The 19,522-nt window shown below is 44.5% G+C and overlaps 1 protein-coding gene across 3 annotated transcripts in view; it reads left to right on the top strand.

Annotated features, from left to right (window-relative positions):
• LOC138481725 (maternal DNA replication licensing factor mcm6-like) overlaps positions 1-19,522 on the top strand; it is an 860,230-nt gene that overhangs the window by 562,480 nt on the left and 278,228 nt on the right. For all 3 annotated transcript variants that reach the window (XM_069613836.1, XM_069613835.1, XM_069613837.1), the window contains exon 13: positions 16,037-16,165. In XM_069613836.1, the coding sequence (XP_069469937.1) occupies positions 16,037-16,165 (129 nt within the window). The remainder of the gene's footprint in view (positions 1-16,036; positions 16,166-19,522) is intronic.

Raw genomic sequence — 19,522 nt, 5'->3', positions numbered from 1 at the left:
ATGGGTATGCTGGAAGCGGTCACAGAAGTTCACGGATAGCACGACGACGAGCAGATTAGCATAGATCTCAGTGGTTCCCAGGTAGCACGTTCAGGAGTTGACATGCAAAGCACAAAGATGTTCTCATGAGACATATGGAGTGGTTTTTAAAGTATTAGAAACTGGGGTGTGTTTGTGAATGAATGACATATGTATGTCGTGGTATTAGGTAGGCGGCCTGCTTCAAGGGTAGGCCTGGCTGGAGACACGGGGTCTGAGGAGGCCATGTGACCGATGGCCCCTTGGCGTGGGACACCTTTTGAAGTGTACATGCTGTTTGGCACCTTGGACTTTCGCGCCCCTGACAGCCCCCCATGCCAGCGTGCATCCACCGGCGCGAACCGCTTTTGATACAGGGGGGGGGGAAATGGGCCTGGGGCGTGCAGATAAGGCACACGAAGACTGCTGAATTGAGACACACTTATGTGGATTGCAGGGGGGCGGCCTGCTTCAAGGGGAGGCCTGGCTGGAGACACGGGGTCTGAGGAGGCCATGTGAACAATGGCCCCTTGGCGTGGGACACCTTTTGAAGTGTACATGTACTTTGGCACCTTGGCCTTTCGCGCCCCTGACAGCCCCCCATGCCAGCGCGCATCCACCGGCGCGAACCACCTTTATATCAATATATAGTATATCGCATTTATATCAATGATAGTATATCGTTGCTTATCAATAACAAATGCCACATACCGGAGATTCTTGTGAGCACAGACCCACACTTCAACCGGTGTATTATAGTGGTCAAGACCCTAAGGCCTGTATAATCCAATGGTAATTGTTAGTATAGATATGTGTGACTTTTATAGAGACATAACCTACTGAAAGACTTTGAACAAGTGTTATTTAGTGCATGCATAATCGAGAATGTTATGTTAGCTTAGATAGATAGTGACCACCCTGCTTCACAGCGACCAGACCTTCACCCATTCGGAGCACAGATGTCTGACGTCCATCCTTGAATGGAGACACACTTGATTCATTTAAAAAATCGAAACAAACGTTGTTAAAATATATGTGGTGGTTTATTTTCATGACAAAAAAATACAAGACTTTAAAGATTATAAAGGTCAGGTTGCAGCACAGCGAGAGAAAATCCCCTGTACTGACCGCTGTCACTCGAACGTTTCTCTAATGGCACGAACGGCAAAGGCGGGTATCACTCTTCGAACGCGGTGTCCAAGCCTCCCGTGGAGCCACCATGTAAAGGAACGATAGGCCACCAGCCTGTACCACCTGTGAAAAGGAATGAAACAAACTGTTTTTAAATGACCAAGATAAGTTTAATAAACATTTGTTGTCAATGACAATTCTTGTAACTAATGGCATTCTGCACGGACAAATGCTATCTAGACAATGCACACTATTGAACGACTTACATGCGTTACAATGATATGTAGATGTAATTTTGGATACAGTAGAAGATCATGAAATAGGAGTGGCATGACCAGCAGAGTATACTTACTCGTTACTCGGATTACGAGGACGAACAGTTGCGCGAAGTATGTGCATAAGCACCATCATTATTCTCAACACGGCCCGTGTGAGGCAGGCTGCCCTGAAGTCTGGCAGCTCGGTGATGCATTGCGTTCGTGGCTCGCTTCGGAAATGTAGACCAGGCATCCCGAGTTTTCTCGGCAGCAGCAGTTCTTGTCCTCAGTTGGCATTAGCTTGCACCGATTGCATGTGCACCAGGTGGAGACGCCGTCCATTCGACTAGGCCCAGGCTCTTCATCTGTTGATTCGTCCTGCCAACTGCTGTCCGAATCCCCATCGTTTTCGCGTGCTTCCCTTTCCAGTAGTTCCTCCTCGGTATACTCGGGCTCGTACATGTAGGGCATTATTGTAGCCATTGTGTGGTAAACAGAGTAAAATAATTTACCGAGATGGTACAGGTGTTCACACGGGCTACAAGCGGCGAAGGTAGCTGACCAGAGCACTGAAACGAGTCACAGAATACTCAAAGTAACACAGAGAGAGGAATGGAATCGAAAATCTGCTGCTGTCTTGTGGAACGGTCTGTTTATACTTATTGAGCAAAGAGGCGTCCTGCCATTTCCATGGCGACACGTCATTAGCTGAAGCGCAGTGAATGTTGACACGAGACGTGCTTTGGCGTTGGGAAATGGGCGGTACGAGTCTGCTGATGACAGGCTCAGGGGCGGGGGAATTGATTTAGTGCCGCAAAAGCAGGTCAGCCAGGGCGATGGGGGAAAAGATAGGATTATCAGAAAATGGCGGCTCCCTGGTGCTTGTTTTCACGTGCGTTTAATGGACGAAAACTCGGGTAAGGTCCATAGGAAAGTTTTCTAAAATCGAGCCACTTAGGCTTAAAAAAACATGGCCGACCCGTAGGGACAATAACATTTTTTACTAGACCATGCCTTTAAGTATCTTGCTAACAAATAATTTCTCAATCTCGTATTCTAGCCTGCCTTGAATACAATACTGAAATGGGTCAATATGCAAGAAAATAATGCATTCAAATGTATATGCTTTTCTTGAAATCTATGCTTTGTTCGATCTCTGGTAGACCAAATGTATTCTCAAAATTAGTACTTGGACAGAAATAGTTTGCAATTCACTCAACTTGGGTAATTTTGGATGCTTCGTCCTTAAACAAGTATTATGGAAGTGTGTTTCAGTCTTAAGAGCTGAAGTGTAAGTAACCCTATGTGAGAGAATGAAAGGTAACGTTTCGCAAGCTGATCGCCCGGCTATGGGTCTCACTAGTTCTCCAGCTCCTTCCTCGTCTTTGTCACAAGAATAATTTGGAATAGCCATCGCCAGGCTTCAGGATAACTGGGACCCAAGCTCTGCTCCTCCAGACAAGACTGGTCTAGGATTGAGAAATAGAGACAAGTGCCAAACAAGAGTTCAAGACGGAAGAAAACCTTGCAGGAGATGACATGGACAAAAAACCTCTGCACATCAAACCTGAACAAAACAAAGGGTCAAGCAAGTAGCACAAAGAAACCAGAACTTGGGTTGCACCTAAGTTGGGACACATTTTTCTTAAATAGAATAGAAACGGGAATCTCCCAGTCTGGAGACTTACTCTTGTGTAGCCCCACCCACTTCGAAGGATAAAGGGTATCACTGGTATGAAGGGTTGGCAATGCTGTACAGGAGTCCTAAGACATTTTGGAGTCGGGTGATTCTCTCAGGAGGGGAGACATGGCATACAAATGTAGTGGAGGGGAAGGTATTACAGACACTGTGTAGTAGTGAACTTTCTGCTTCCCCGACCCCTCTCACTACCCTCCCAGTCCCTGACCTGCAGAAGCTTCCAACCCCATGCCGAGCTGCAATATAGCGGACCTGATACCAGCCGGCAGACCTACCCTGTCTGCAGCAGCAAGGACCCAGCAGAACAGGCAAGGAGAACACTGATACGTCTGTGGGAGTCCTTTCCCATTGTGAGGCAAGGGCACCCAGGCTGTGGTGAGACCCCGTAATATCGGAGTTCCCTGATCAGTGACGTGACAAAGTGGGACATAATAAAATAAACCCATATTCCCTTCACAAAAAAGCGGGTGCATTTCTCTGCATCCAACCTCCTGGAAGAAAATCTGTAGTTGCCCTCATGCCTAACTAATGCCTTTTTTTTCTTTTTTTTGTTGTTTTGTTTTCTTTACAAGGCTTGTGTTTTGTTTTCCTTTTGCCCACCCTAGAAAACCTTGATTGGCCATTAAACGGGTCACATGATGGGGAAGATGCTTAAAAGAGGTCCTCTGATAGCAGCCTTGCCTAGTCCAGTAGGTCAGAAGGAGGACACGGACTAGGATTAGATATTCCACTAAGCTGGTCAAGTGGCACAGCGAGTAGAGCACTCGCTTTGACATCCGTGCAGAGCCTGCTAACGCAGGTTCGAATCCCGGCGGGGCCAAACTCAGCCTTTCATCCTTCCGACCTCGATAAATGAGCACCACACACCGTGGGTAATAATAAGGAGCGCTCAGATACCTGAGGGTTCGTAGCGCTATATAAATGCCAAATTATTATTATTATTATTTTTTTTTTATTAAAGTATACGGTAAAGCCGTTCCTTCACCATTCTACGAGGCTTCCCTAGCTAAAGTACTTGTGCGCTGTCAGTGAATGTCTAAAATGAAAAACCGTCCACTGTCCAACACAGTTGCATCAATTTGCGACACCTGTTCTCAGCCATAAGTGCATGGCACTGCTCTGTACTGTTCTCGAGCTTGGTGCTCTCAGACATGGGCAGTGCTCTGTTGTGTTCTCCACATGGGAGTTCTCAGACGTGGTTGTGTTTCACAGATTTCAGAAATAAAATCAACAACTGGCAATTGACACACATCAGATACAATATTCAACATTCCTAATGCAGAAAACAAGACTGTACCAACAGAACTCCATAATTTCAGACCAATTATCACAGCCCTTATTCCACTGGATATATTGGGAAGCTTTCAACCCAATCATTAATATAATGTGATTAGTTTAAAAATAAACCTTTCACACATACAGCATATCAAATAGATACATCCATACAATATCATGTATAAAGACACTTATCTATGTCAATACAAAACCTAAAAACTATAAACATTCAAAAATAGAATTAATTCACTTTAAAAACTTGAGATGCAGAGTTAAATTTCTTTAGAAACCCCCAACCAAACCTGTACAAAGCTAAATTCAATTACTTATTTTGAGTATATTATTGTATCATAATCCCAGACAAAATTTCTCCGACAGGCACATATGCTGTCGCCATAACTTAACTTTCAGTGAGGACATGCCTAGCTGTTTCCATTGTGCTATCAACTTTAGAGTCTACAGTACCTTTTAGACTCTGGAAGTTTCAATTTAGGACCCATGTTTATCATTACCGGAAGTTGATCTATGCGTAGCAACAATAATTAAGCTGTTGGCCCATGTAACAATGAGCAATGAACATTTTGCCATTATACTTTTTTGCCAATTACAGCCCCAAAGTTCGATTTTTTTTTTTAAATGTTTTTATTTAATTTTTTTTTTTTAAAGCAACAATCTTTTTTAGTTTAATAAAAATTCTCTCCCATTCAGGCTTCTGGCCTACTGCATCAAGCAATCTCTCTGTGGAATGTATATATATCCACAGCTTTTTGTGACATAGTTCCCCCAAATAGATCAAGCAAAGTGCATTTCGGATTAGTCATTGCTCCAATATTGAGGATCCCTTTTTGAGAACGAGAGCAGGCACTGATATTAGTCCCAATACCAACCACAATCTTTTTATCGGGCACAGCTTGGGCTAACCCAAAGATATGACTCAAAGACCGTTTAACCATTGTTTAAAGTCAAAGCCATATAGTATTGAATTTCAGAAGCATTATTTGTACAGCGTAATCATGTCATCGAAGGAATAGCCCACCATTTGTTTAGCATACTTAGTGATCAGCACAGTAACATTTATTGCTTTCATTTTCTTGGTGCTGATCATCTCATCATAACCCTTACCTGAGCCTCAGTTCACCGCAAGATGCATGTTGCTTTCCACATAACTCCATGGACCCTTGGCGTGGGACGGCTTTGGGCGCATGGAAAGTTTATTTGCGAATGGCATCATTTTTGTTTTGTCCAGGTTAATTACCAAAAAGTGTTCCTTGCCATATTTCCATAATTCTGTAACATTCCTAAACATACCAGTAAAGGTGTGGTCGAATACAGCTAAATCGTCCACATAAGTTTACAGACTACATAGAATAGTTTAAGTTTGGGACAACAATTCTTGATTTCTTTCAAGCTGGTTGGAAGATCTGCTAAGAATGGCAAATAACAGGGGGGACAATAGCACATCCCTGCTTTACCCCTTTAATTGTAGGAATCAGAGGGCTGGTGGCCCCACCCCGGTTCCAACTTCACATGCATATAACTGTTGTCATGCAGTAATTGTATCTTCCGCAACAATCCCTCCGGGCAGGCAAGACTTCAAATTCATCCACAACCTATCCCTGTCTACCGAGTAAAATGCTGCCCTAAAGTCGACTAAGACTGTGTACAATACCGGCTGATCCCTGCACTTGGCTTTCTGTCAGTCCATCAGCCATAGGTTGGCTGTAGTAGTGGAACCAGCTTTAAAACCATCTGTAATCTATCCAAAAAGCATACACCATCACCTTAACCTTGTAGCCATTTAAATACAAATAAGGCAAAAATGTTCCCAGTGGTCCTTTGCATGGTTAATTACGTATAGATTGAAGGAAGAGTGCATGACCCTTTTTTGTAAATCTGAATCAATATAGCATTCTGCCAGGAAGATGGAATGGTTCCATTTTCACACATTTTCCACAATAAAATGTCTATTTTGGCCCAGATCTCTGGACTGCTTTTAGGATCTAGGTTTGCCAGACCATTGGGTCCAGAGGCCCTTGATCCATTCAGTTCGTAAATCTTTGCTTCAGTAGACCAGCTATCAAAGTCTAGATCTAATTTCTCACTGCTATACCCTCCTGTGTATACACGCCTACCCTCAGCACAGCTTTGCCTAATATATTTACCCCACTGGACCGCACCAATAGGGTTGTTCAATTTGTTTATCTTGAGCCCTTTCACCATACCCAACGTTTCAGACTTCTAGAATGTCCCCTTTGTATTGTGGATATCGTCCTTTGCCATCTGGTGTGAAGTCTAGACCACCTCCACCATTAGATCCAGTTACTAGATCTGTTCTTAATAACCCTAATAATGCCAATCTTTAATGGGGATTCAAAACATTCTTTACATGCCCTGTATCCCTTCGCAAAGTTTGCTTCGCATCACTCGTCTTCATGTCAAATACGCTATGCCCATATTGCCTGTTCCTTTAGTAGATACAATTCCAACTGCTAATTGGGACAACCATCCCTCTGTTTCATTAGCCAACATTTCTTCTAGCCCTTGAAGGTCACATCAGGAAAATTCCAAGTATTTCATCACCTTATGCATACTTTTAGGCAACTGATCAATTCAATTGCCTTCACTATTCACATTAACCTCCCCAATCGTCTTTTTCAATCCAGCAGTCCAGCCCAGTACACCTGTTAAATTCTGCATGGCCACTATGGGGGCTTTTTTTCAACCCTCAAACAATGGACCAGTGGCAGGAGACCAGGGCTGACATCAAATAAATGTAAGGTTGCTTTTTTTTTTTTACCACTTGTCCAGGTCCAGGTGTAATTACTGGGGCAGTCCCCTTGTGTTCATCCATTTAACATAAGTTGCCATTCCTTTCAAAACTCAACCCATAGTCTTACCTGCTTATTCCCATTATTTTTCATCATACTGGTTTTGCCTTGTAAATATTTTGTTTCTGAACACCCTTCTTTACAAAGGCGAGCATTAAGGTCTCTGGCCAACATAGTCCCATCATCTCCCGTTATCCATTAACTCAGTAAATCTGATATACTTTCATATATATCATCTGTAGAACCACAACCTAGTGGATCATATATGTTTAAAATCAAACTGCCTGACTTATCTCACACAGCTCAATTTCTACCACCATAACATTCCCATATCGTAAGATACCTTAATCCTCGTTGTTTTCACTGAGTACCTAGTGCCAATCTATAGGCCCATATGGTCAACCAATGGTTCCCTTCTTGCAAAAACTTAGTATATCTGGTAACCTTCAGCATATCATTGTGAAGTGAGCCAAAACTCTTGCAATAGAAAAATAAGTGTTTCTAGTGAACCAATGGGCTCAGTAGATGACTGCATCCTCTAGTATTCCACGTCATAATGATCCTGATTGTGAGAGAGATTTAGCTGGCAAAAGCCCCTCGAACCATTTCAGTACATCGGGTGCCTCAGCACGAGAACTCTTTAGTTACCGTTTTATCCCCTATATTCTTCACTATCTCTAGATTCTCTGACTTGGATATCTCGGAAACACCCCTGGCAAACAAATGAACAGTTTTAGAATCTAGCTCATAACCTAAATCTGAAAACTTGTTTGCATGGGAGTGCATCATAGTAGCTGTATCAGCAATGTAACGCATACTAGGTGTAACATTATTTCCACTGTCAAAAAGCTCAGTCAGTCTCTGGTGTCCTGAACTCTAAGTGGCGGAATCATTCCAGCACACGAAATGGGTCTGATCGATTCAACGATGTCTTGTGGTTTCCCGCCCGATTTCGTTCATTGGTGATCAGTGGCCTTAGTACATTCTGATGGGCTTTTGCTCCAATCTGGGGTATAGCATCTGTCCTTGGAGAGAGGGTTACTTCCATACAGTACGTCCTCAAGGTCCACATTTTGAATAATTTCGGGCTCATCACTGGGCTTCAATGTTTTTTCTTTAAGTATCCAGATTGTCAATATTCCCTCTTATTACAAATAGCTTTTCTCTGCCTTCCTGGTGACTTTATTTGTGACTAGGGTCTTATCAGAGCTCACTGAATACACCAGCTCATTTACTTTCCTAGGCTCCTTACTTCGTACAGCTTGCTTATTCAGTTGTTTTAATTTCCGTCGCTGCTTACGTGTTAAATATAACTCTGCGGATGTGCTGGCATGTGAGCTGTCTGGTTCTGTTTAAGCTAGGTTAATGGCCGGCTCTTGTATATTATCCTCCACTTGAACAGCCAACTCGCTAGAATTCCTTTCAGCATGATGCACTAGGTTATATGATGTATTACTCAGTACGTTTACATCCTCGTTTAGTACTGCAGTATTTTAAAAAGTATTTTCACTGCAAACTGTATGGTTGTTACAAACAATAAGATCTCATGGTAGGCATCATTTCTGTTGATGAAACTTTCATTCTGATCGCTTTCCACGTAAAGTTTGGGGATGTCGAAAGTCTTTGATTAGGCCTCGATGATGGCGCAAGCACAGAGATGAGGTTCTTCTGCCACTTGTGTGGGTTTAGTTTCTTCTATGCATTCAATTTCCACAGATGCTGCTATACTTTGCGGGTAATAATCAGTTATTATCTATGAAGGATCGGTTTGAGCTCTCGTGTTCCATGCTGATGACTAATACAGGATTCTCGTCACTGTTCCAAACCTCAGCCTTATCCAGTGACTTATGACGCTGCCGGTACGTTTCTTTTCCTAGAGCTGACATTGTCTACGCAGATTGTAATTGTTAACCTTCCCCATAACCTTTCCTGGCATGTTTCCAAGTAAACTAAGAGGGGAAGGCAGACCCAATTAATTAGACAAATGCAGTTTCACCCTTCTTGATTACCACACGCAATGTTCACCTTTTCCCCACAGTGCTAGAGTTATCCGGTCATCGGGGGAGGTTCGGGAGAGGGAAAATTGAATTTCACTTATAAGTGCTCAGTTTTCACACTATTAGCAGGTCAAGTGGGTATCACTGCAGACGGTGTGCTTACAACTCACATTGCCTGTTTAACTTGCAAGCCACCAAAGTAATATGCTCTAAGAGATGACCAGAAACCGTAAGTCGAACTATGACTTGAAACAGACAAAGCCTCCAAAACCTCCTTACCTGCGAACCACATAGACTGCTAGTACTTTGCTAGCAGACTTGAACACGCGATAACGCGCATGCCTGTGGTCTGAGTGTTCAGGTAAGGGCGTCCATTCTAGTCCGATCCAGCAGGAAAAAGCAATGGATCTCCAGCTGTAAGTCTTTCAGCTGCGTGGACAGCTAGTACTTTGCACGCACTTTGCTTAAACGTGCCACAACACAATCAACCAAACAACTAAAACCAAAAGACTACAAGACTCTGGTATTCAGAACACTGCATACAGAGCACTGCACTAAAGTGGATAAAACCCTTCATCACTGACCCAAAACCAGGCAATCTATCTCCCTTTTACCTAAAAAATGAGAAAAATATCAAATGCGGCAACACACCTTTTTTAATTAACATCTGCACACCCCCGTCACCACAAAACTACTCGCACAACTCACTCAGTAGCTGCATCAACAAGATAAACCTCTGCATGGTCAACAGTAACCTAAAACTATATATATTTTTTTTAAACTGAAATCATGGTTGGCAAACAACAAAGGACCCACTGCACCATTTCCCTGACCCATCGAAATTCAATTGAGAACTGAAACCTAAATAATGTTGGCATTCTCATACAGTGGACATATACTAGAACCACAAGATAATGCAATAATATGGGAGTCTTTTCCCCCTTTACGTTCAAATGAATAATTCTGTGTCTTAGGTTTAAAAGCAGGACTAATGAACCCCCAATACTGGGTCCTCTTTTTGTGCCTTAACCAGATCCTGATCTGGCGTATCATAACTCCATTGCACTACAGGTTAGTCAACTTCTTTTGGAGATTTGAAGCTTGTAACTGCATCCACATGCATCTCACCATGTAGGTGCTAAACGGGCAATAATTCTTCCATGACAGCCCCAATCTTGGCCAACTTATCTGCTTTATCATTTCCCTCCTTATCCTCACCTGGTGCCTTTAAATGCCCCCGAATTTTCCTCCAATGGATTATTAAATCATTCTCTCACACTAATTTATAGTTGAATTATTTTCCCATGTTTAAGGGGCTTTTTCTTATATGTGAACATGCATCTCGCTTTCCAGCTATTTCGTGCATAATCGGAGTCCGTACCCAGGACAATTTCTTTGAATTTGTTATCAACTGCAGTAGTAATTGCCTGATAAATGGCAGCTAACTCTATTTTGCTACTCAGGCCCAATTCTCATTCCTACACTAGGAATGTCCTTGCACCTCAACCAGACATTTCCTATTCCTGCCACCAGCTGTTTATCACTATCATTTTCAGTATGATAAGCACACACATCTACATACACGGTTGGCAAATCTTTGCATACATTTTCATTAAATGCTTTGTGTGGTGTTTGTTCAAATTCTTCCAAACTGGGCTCTACCTCAGTTTCATCTGAATTACATTCAGCTGCAGTCGTGTAGATCTGCCATCCCTTTAGCAATCAGGCTCTTTTTGTATCTTACCTCCACAGGGAATCCCTGCAATGCCAGTGTCCAGAAAGTAATTCTGGACTGCACTAGGTTACCTGATCTAATCCTTTTACTTTGTAAAAATTGGAACGATTGATGCTTTGTTTCAATTATCACATTTTCTCCCTAAATAATGACACGAAAGTGCGGCAACGCCCAGACAGTGGTCAGGGGAGCCTTTTCACTTTCACTGAATGTAGTTTCAGCCTGAACGACTTGCTCGCATAGGTGATAGCTTTATGATTTGAATCATGCTTTTGAGATAACACAGCTGACATATACTGTTCAGTGAATCCTATTTCTACAAAGAAGTCTTGATGTAAGGTCTAACGTGGTAAACACCTGCGACCCATACACCTGAGCGAGGCCTTGATCAATAAATGGAAGTGGCCATCTAGACACTGGTACTCATTTATTTAGTTCTCTCAAAACTGCACACAAATGCCATTCACTATTTGGCTTCAATATGCCTAAAATGGGGGTGTTTGAGGTACTATGAATGGGTCTGATACTTCCTCTGGATTCTATATCTCTGCCAGTGACTCCAAGCATGCCAGTGGCAACCGATATTGGTGCATGAAGACCGGATTTCTACCACATCCTTCTGGTAATGTTTCAACATGCAAATCAGTTAAGCCACAATCATATGCATCCTTGGCAAAAACCTCCTTAAATTCCATAAATATTTTTCTCAATTCCTGTGCTCTTCACTATCACATGAATCTGCTGACAGAATCTGCTCCTCTACCATTCTTGAAAATCCTCTAATGGAGGAACCTATGTGCTTTATTTTAATTGTGTGGCTGTATCCCTTTGCAAAGTTTCCACTTTTAAATATTTTGGAATATTAGCCTCCACTTCAATAGGCTGATTTTCTGTTTCACCTTCATTTAAACTTCTCCTGGTGACCGCACACTGTCTCATTGTAATCATAGGGATACGCAGACTGAACTTTGAATATCCCTTTAGGTCGGGAGGACATTGACTCTGGCAACATGCCCTGTGCATCTACATATATCTCAGGGATGTTCCCAATTACTGTATTGCTGAAATCTGCAGGGTAATGTGATTTATGTATTGCTATTACTAAAACAGAATTTGCCTCAAAATAAATGTCTTGGCACCCTTTGTTATCCACCATTATTTTGATGGGCCCATCCCCAATCTCCACAAATGGTGTATATTCACATTCCTGCCCTTGCTGCTTCATGGATTTATTTAAGCACACAAATGCTTCCGAATCCTTCATCTCCTGTCCATTTCTATGCTTTAGTGTTAGTGACCTGTCTGGTGAATGCAGGAACGGTAACCTCCTTTTTCACCTGTAACTCCATTGCATATGGCACCAACTGTGCACAATAAGACTTTCTTTTGTCTTCAAACCCGGGGAGCAGGCCCACCTAACCGGGACCATACTTTTTGGTTAAGGAAATCTAACACCATACAAATGCTGTGCATAATGTCATTGCCCAGATGAAAATCATTTTTTGTCCCACTCACTATCCACACATTGTGGTAGATGGTTTTCTGGCCAATGGTAATCTTTAGCATGCACCTTCCTGCAATTCTATTTTCATAGTCTGGATTGTCCAACCCAGAAATATACTGGATTTTAATTCTGAATTTTGGGATCCCCTCCCTTTCCATTATTCTCTGAAGTAATTTCTCATTAACAAAACTCCTTTCCTGTTTAAATGCTAACGTAGCTTTTATCATTTCAGAATGGCCATTTATACCAATATGAATCCCTGGCTGCTCATTTTCCATGTGTATTTCAGCAAGGTTTGTGATAGGTTTTTCTGTGTTTGCCTAAGGGATAGTATTCTGCTTGCACTTCTCCTTTAGGTGAAAGGCGCAATGTATTTTAATCTATTTCAGTTTGCCATTTTTTCCTAGGATCCAAATAAATCTGCATAGATTGTTTCTCCTTTTCACTTTTCTTGTCGTCCCGACAAATCAGGATGATAGTAACACCAGGCAGACATCCATTTTGAAGATATACCTCCACTACATACTAAATATTCTGCCAAACATTCATGGAAGGCCCTGGCTGAAGATGCCGTGTCGAGGTTGTTGTCCTCGTCGGTGTCCACCAGAGTGCTTGGAGGGTCCGGAATTGGAGGAGGGGTGCTGGGCTGAAGGGGCTGCAGTGTGGATACCGGAGCCAGTGCCTGCTTGGGCTTTTGTGGAGCCACCTGGAATGTAGGAGGCAGGGAAGCCATAATAGGAGGAGCCAGCTGGGGCAGAGGTGGCTGCGCTCGGGCCTGTGGCACCGGAGCCATAGTAGGATTGACTGAGTGCTGGTGGGGTGACCTGGGGGAGCATGTCCCTAATGGCATCCCAGAGGATGGCCCTCATCTGGGGAGTCTGCATCAGTCCTATGAACCTTTCGAAGAACCTGTCTTCGGATGCTGTAGAGGTGGTAGAGTGGCTAAGGGCAACTGGGGCTGGGTTGCAGAGGAAACATGCGCTGCTGATAAACTGTAGGCCACGCACCTGGTTGACACCAGTCCCACCTTGTGACTTTCCTCCAACTGCTCCGCAAGAGGGTGTATCGGGTGAGTGGCCATTTTGTCGAGCTGCGTACCACATGCCGAAGTCTTGGTGCCTGGCTCGCTGGAACAAGCCCCGTCCAAGACGCTTGGTGTTGGAACAAAAGGCTTATCTATCCTGCACCTCAGGCCGTGACCTGTAAGGTGTATTGCCCTTGGCAGAGCTGGCGACAGGGCTGCGTTAAGGTGCCCCCTCGGATATGCCACCATTGGGGCATTGCCCCTCGGGAGTAACCCCGGTAAAAGAACCTTGCGGTCCCTCAGCACTGCCCCTGGAAGGATCCGGAGACCTGGACTAGCCTCGGTACGTTTGCTGGTTCTAGAACCCAAAAGGTTCCTCCCGGTCAGGCGCTTCCTTTGCAAGGAGTCGCCTTTATGGGGTGCGATGGTGAATAGAGGCCTTTCCTTCAGCCTCGAGCAATGTTTGACGAAGTTCTTTAGGTCCTCCGGCAGGGACTTCTGGAAGAGCTCCCTCCACCTAGCTAGCCTGTTCTTCAGTGCCCATGGAGTCAGTGTGTCACTCGCGAAACAACCTTCCCAGCTGTGGTCTGGGACAAGGCAGCGGAGGCAAAGGGCATGGGGGTCGGATGTAGGGAGGAGCCCCTCACAGGCTGAAGCCTGTTGAAGTCGACATGCTCCGGGAAGGAGCATGGTGTTGGAGGACCAAGTACCAAAAAAGACAAAGCTAGAAGAATATACAGAGAAGAGCGCATGGTTTTACATGGCCAAAGCCAAATCCAGGAGCACTGGTGAAATCGGCCCGTTCCCATCGATGTGGAAAAGGGGATTGAGGAGAGGCGTCGGTGGGCAAAGTCAGGCGAATGCATGCTCCCAGGGATGCGCCCCTTTAAATATAAAGGGGGAAGAAGATTTTTCAGGTGAAAAAGGTTCCGTCTCCCGTCCCTCGTGAGGGACGCCCATACAGTATGGAGGAAAGGTGATGGAACGTAAGAGTATAGCCTGAACTTCAGTTGGTCTGTGGCTACAACTGTGATGTCCTTATCAAAACATAGTTCAGCTGACAAAAGGTGATCTTCCCCTGTAGTACTGGTTCACCAAGCAGCTTGTTTATTTAAACCATTTCGAACAATTTCTCCAAGTGGCCTTGTCATTTACTGACTGGTAGCATAGGTTTAATGAATGTGTTGGCACTAGTCATTTGGAATATTTTTGATCCTGGAAAAAGTATGCAATAGTCTGCCAAAATTGCTTCTATCCCATAAGACTACCACTGCCAGAACAGAAGCCGATTTAGCCACAAACTGCTCGATCTCACATGGGACATGCTCCTCAAAGAAAAATGCAATGCTAAACTGGCATGTAGAGAACCAGGAAACGTGCCTCTCTTGCTATGCTACACTATACTGGAACAACATATCCCTTGATGTAAGGATCGCTCCAATGCTCCTGCAGTTCAGGAACTAGCTCCCCACCCACTACTTTGGCACCATGTGATATCTAAGCTACTATAATATGTAACCTCCACTTCCACCAACCTCTGTTTCCCCAAACAAGGTTTGTAGCTTGCTTCTGCTTCCGAGCTAGGCTGCTACTCTATAAACACAAACACAAAAATAAAGATGATTTTCCTGTCACCATGGTGGTCACTTGAAAACCAGGCCTACACACTCCAGCATCATGAACATTGATTCTTATGACACAACTACACACTACTTGTCCTTACTTTTTCAACACTTTAATATTGATCTCAAATAACCACCAACCATACTCTTTGACAGTAACGATTGCACGTGTTCAAATGATGCCAACATATTTTTATGATGCGTACAGATTTGTTAAACATTATCCTTTTTAAAATAAACTGCTCCCAGAGAAGACGAGCAAACATGTGCAAGGTTAATTGAAGTCCCCGTGGCAGACAGTGGAAAATGGGACTCCACACATGGACGCATCTTACTTGAAAGCATGATTGCGAATGTTGTGGTAAAAAATATAGGAATTTGCCGTCTTCATTGCAAGCTGCAAATTACCCCCTTTTAGTCACGTTTTCAGTGCTATTTTGGCTGTCTTTAAAGGTTAGCTGTTGAAATTACCGTCTTGATATTTGGTTAATGCAAACTAATTCAGGTTTTGTTGGGCAAATTACATTGTGCATGCATGTATGCATACATGCATGGTGCTTAGGGCTATTTTATTTCATACAAAGATGTACTCGTATACTTGAGCTGAAATCTCAGCTCCTATCATGTGATATTTGTAACTACCACTGAGTAAGCCTGGGCGAGCACATTCATACATATATACAATTAACCAAAACATAGCTGTTATGGTAGAACCGAAACAGGTAATTTTAATGTTGTGCTGAAAAGCGTTCTGTCTAATCCTGTCAATCCGCGCCACTAGTGTTGATTACCAAAAGGATAGCCACACTCCTTGCAAACAAATTGCTCTTGCACCCCACCTCTGATTATAATAGGATTTACTTTTTTGATTTTTCTAAAACACAATTGCTGAAAAAGATTAATGTACAATTTTTAATATCGTATTCTACATTTATTTTTTAAATAGGTAACCGATTATGCAATAGCAAGGAGAATAGTCGATCTTCATACAAGAAATGAAGAATCTATTGAACGTAAATATTCCATCGAAGACATTCAGAGATACTTGCTGTTTGCTCGCCAGTTCCAGCCAAAGGTAATGATATCAATGATTGCTTTTATTTGGTCTGTCATGGAAGTAGTGTGAGGAATTGGAGACACTCCCCACCCCTAACTATGAGGTAAGCAGAGCCACACTGGACTGGGGTGGTTCTGCCTGATCCAATGTGGCTCCATTTGTGAACATCGCAACAAGGCTACAAGTACCACGAGCCCTTTCCTTGGACTGTGGCAGCAAATGAACGCCCAGAGTGAAGAGAGGCACTGAAAGTAAAGCCTTTGCAGATCTAAATCTGCAGGAGAAAAGGAAGCACAAGATATCAAAAAGTGGTACAGAGATGACGAAAAATGTCACACTGCAGGGATTACTATTGGTACTGATGGTGAGCGAACAAAAGGAAATAACAGGGATCACTGTTCAGCTGTGTGCTCCAATTGAAAAATATTAGAGCTCCACCAGAGGTGATCCAGCCGCGTAAGCATTTGGGAGTTTTCCCCACAGTAGTGAGCTTCCATCCAGAACCCTCTGGGGTTCTTGTTTTCAACTCCTTAAGTGTAGAAGGGGTGCACAGCAAGGTATCCTCGTCCGTCCTGAAGAAGGTTGGAGAAGTTCAGGACCACAGTATTCGAGGCTGCCTTTTCTGACTGAAACATGTGTCGGCATCTGACATGTGTTGCATAATAGAGACGCACCAATATACATATGGGTGTAGGGCGAATTTTGTGAATAAGTGTTTGAGGCCTGGTATGTCACAAGGCCAATGTGACAAGCCTCGGGAGGATAGCTCAGTGGCAACGTGCTCCCCTTGGAAGCAAGACCACATGAGCAACATAGGTTCGATCCCCAGGTCCGCGCTTAGAAACCTCTGGGTGTTAAGCGCGTTATAAATAACCTATCGTATCATATATCAATGTATAAAATGTACCGTGAATGACTATTGCAAATGTATGTATGAATGAGTACGCTTGTTGGAGTAAATTGACGGTAGTGCGAGTAATTATGGATAATTCTGATCATTATTTTTAATTGAATATTTGAAATATATTTTGTTCTGAACTCTGTTGAACAGTTGTCTGCCATCCTCCTGCTCTCGGTCCATTGTTTTGTCTGTACTGTGGTAGACAGTGGAGAACTAATCCCTGATGGTCAATGCTTTGTTTAACGCACAGCTACATGCTGGGTTAAGTCAGACTCCCAGCCACTGGGAACTAAGCAATCTGGCATTAATGCAGCACCCATTAACACATGCAACCATGGAGTGCTGTAGAAAGGCGAACACACATAGAATTTCTATTCTCCAGCATGGGGTCTGGCATGGATTCACATGCTCCTGAATATTCCCCGTCGGGCTGGAAATCCTCTGTAAAAGAAAACCGTCTTGCTTTCGCTTATTAACTGTCTTTCTCCTAGAAACCAATCACTGAGCTCTGGGTCATACTGCCCCCAGCCAATGACTGCCCTCACCCTAAGCCCCTCTCCTGGTGGCCATCTTTGGATTTCTACTGCACGTTGAAGTGTTGGGAGTCCTCACATTTCACTCTGTTTTTTTGCGATTTTGTTCAATCGAGTTTGTGTGCTCTATAGTTTATCCATCCGATTAACGGGCATCTGTTTTTTGGCATCTTTCAGCACCCCTCAAGGGCATACATCGTCAAGTGTTTTCTTCATGGAAGTTTCCAGAAGTCCATCAGGTCTACACCTTGCCAGATCATGTCGGAGAAGGACGGAGCTTCCCTCTTCATGCTCTGCACCAGCTGCGGTTTGTAGAATGTTTTCACTGATGACCAGCATTCCCAGTGCCTGTGTCTACACCCGGCAAGGAAGAAGATTGTGCGATCTGATGTGGCTTCTCCAAGTGCACGCTGAAAGACAGGCATGTCTGACTAGTGTCGTGGCTCAAGGCCTCTACCGCGTGTGGTCCACAGGGGCATGCCTCGATAGGTTTCAGCCAACCAGAGCAGGCTTCTAAGTCCTTTGAGGGCGCTCCATTTGGTGGGGCCCAAGACAAGGCCAAGCACTGCGAGTGCGCTTATGCCGGGCTCACTGCGCAAGCGGGTCCCGAGACAGTCAGGGCGCGTTCAACCTCCATCGGCCTCAATCTCCAGCCATCCCTCCAGCTCTTCGTCAAAGGGAAAGTTGGCTACACCAGGGAAGCTGCGGGAGAAAAGGGTTAAGGCCAAGCAGGAAAAGGTGGCTGTCCTGCCAGCTAAGGCCCAGGTGATCTAGGCCAAAACCTCCTCTATTGTTTTTTTGCTGCTGCCCTATCTAAGGCGAAAGGGGCTGACCCAGTCCATGGTACCCCAGTGGCTTCCAGGGTGGCACTCCCCCCCCCAGATGGGAGGCCTCGGCCTGACCAGTGGAGAAGACTCTGGAGAAGAGGATGCCGGACTTCAGCCTGAGGCCGTCCCCTCCGTATCTGAAGAAAGGTGGGGGTGTGGAACAGCTACAGGGCGCGGATATTTTTGTCTAATGAGGAAGACATTGTTTCTGTCCACACCAGCCCGGAGGAGGTTGGTGATGACAAGAATGTCAAGGAGTCGCCCGCCAGAAGCAGCAACGATGAGGTAAGGGGTGATGACACAGGAGCTGGGTCCAGCAAACCTTTCCCCCATGCACCCCCCAGAGATCCCTTGCAGGATCGACCCACCACACACTGTTGTCTGAGATTCAGAAGACGATGCTGATGGCACTACCAGCGACTCCACCGGCGACAACCCTGTTGACACTGGGGCCACCACTGCCTAAGAAAAGGAGGAAGCACCATATGCTTCTGCACCATATGCCTCCGCTCCAACAGTCACTGCCCTCTTGCCCCCTAGGGACACAGGGATGGACACTGCTATGACGGACACAGACAACGGTGGACTCTCTCCGCCACCAAGGGCTTCTCCACTGCTCAAAGAGGGATCATTCCACGATCGCCTTTGTGTCAGAACTTTTTCAGCTCGCCCCTGAAGAGAAGCAAAAGGAAGGCTTCCTGTAAAAACGCTGGGATTGGAAGAGGAAGATCATTCTGTCGGTACTGCTCGTGTACATCTTTGAGGTGCTGGCACTCCTGTAGAACCCCCCTTCTCAGCCCCAGTGAAGAGGGACCGGCTAGAGAAGACGAATCGAGTGCCGGAGTCTGTGCCCCAATGTCTGCGGTTTTAACTATCGCTGGACTCTGGTCTCTGCTGTGGCAAGGAAGAAGTTGTCCAACCCGTCCTTAACCTCTGTTATCCCGGATGGCAAGAGGAAGAAATTTGATGGTGGCTACAACGGTCAAGGCGGCCAACTCCTTAGTGATCCTGGCCAGGTACGACCAGGAGCTATGGTACAAGATGGCTCCAATCCTGGATTTCCTCCTTGAGGACAAGTGTGTAGAGGCAATGTAGATCCTTCAGGAAGACAAGG

This window comes from Ambystoma mexicanum, chromosome 5p (assembly GCF_040938575.1).
Source record: "Ambystoma mexicanum isolate Mex_15411 chromosome 5p, UKY_AmexF1_1, whole genome shotgun sequence".
Taxonomy (NCBI): Eukaryota; Metazoa; Chordata; class Amphibia; order Caudata; family Ambystomatidae; genus Ambystoma; species Ambystoma mexicanum.
This window is presented reverse-complemented; position numbering and strand designations above follow the sequence as displayed.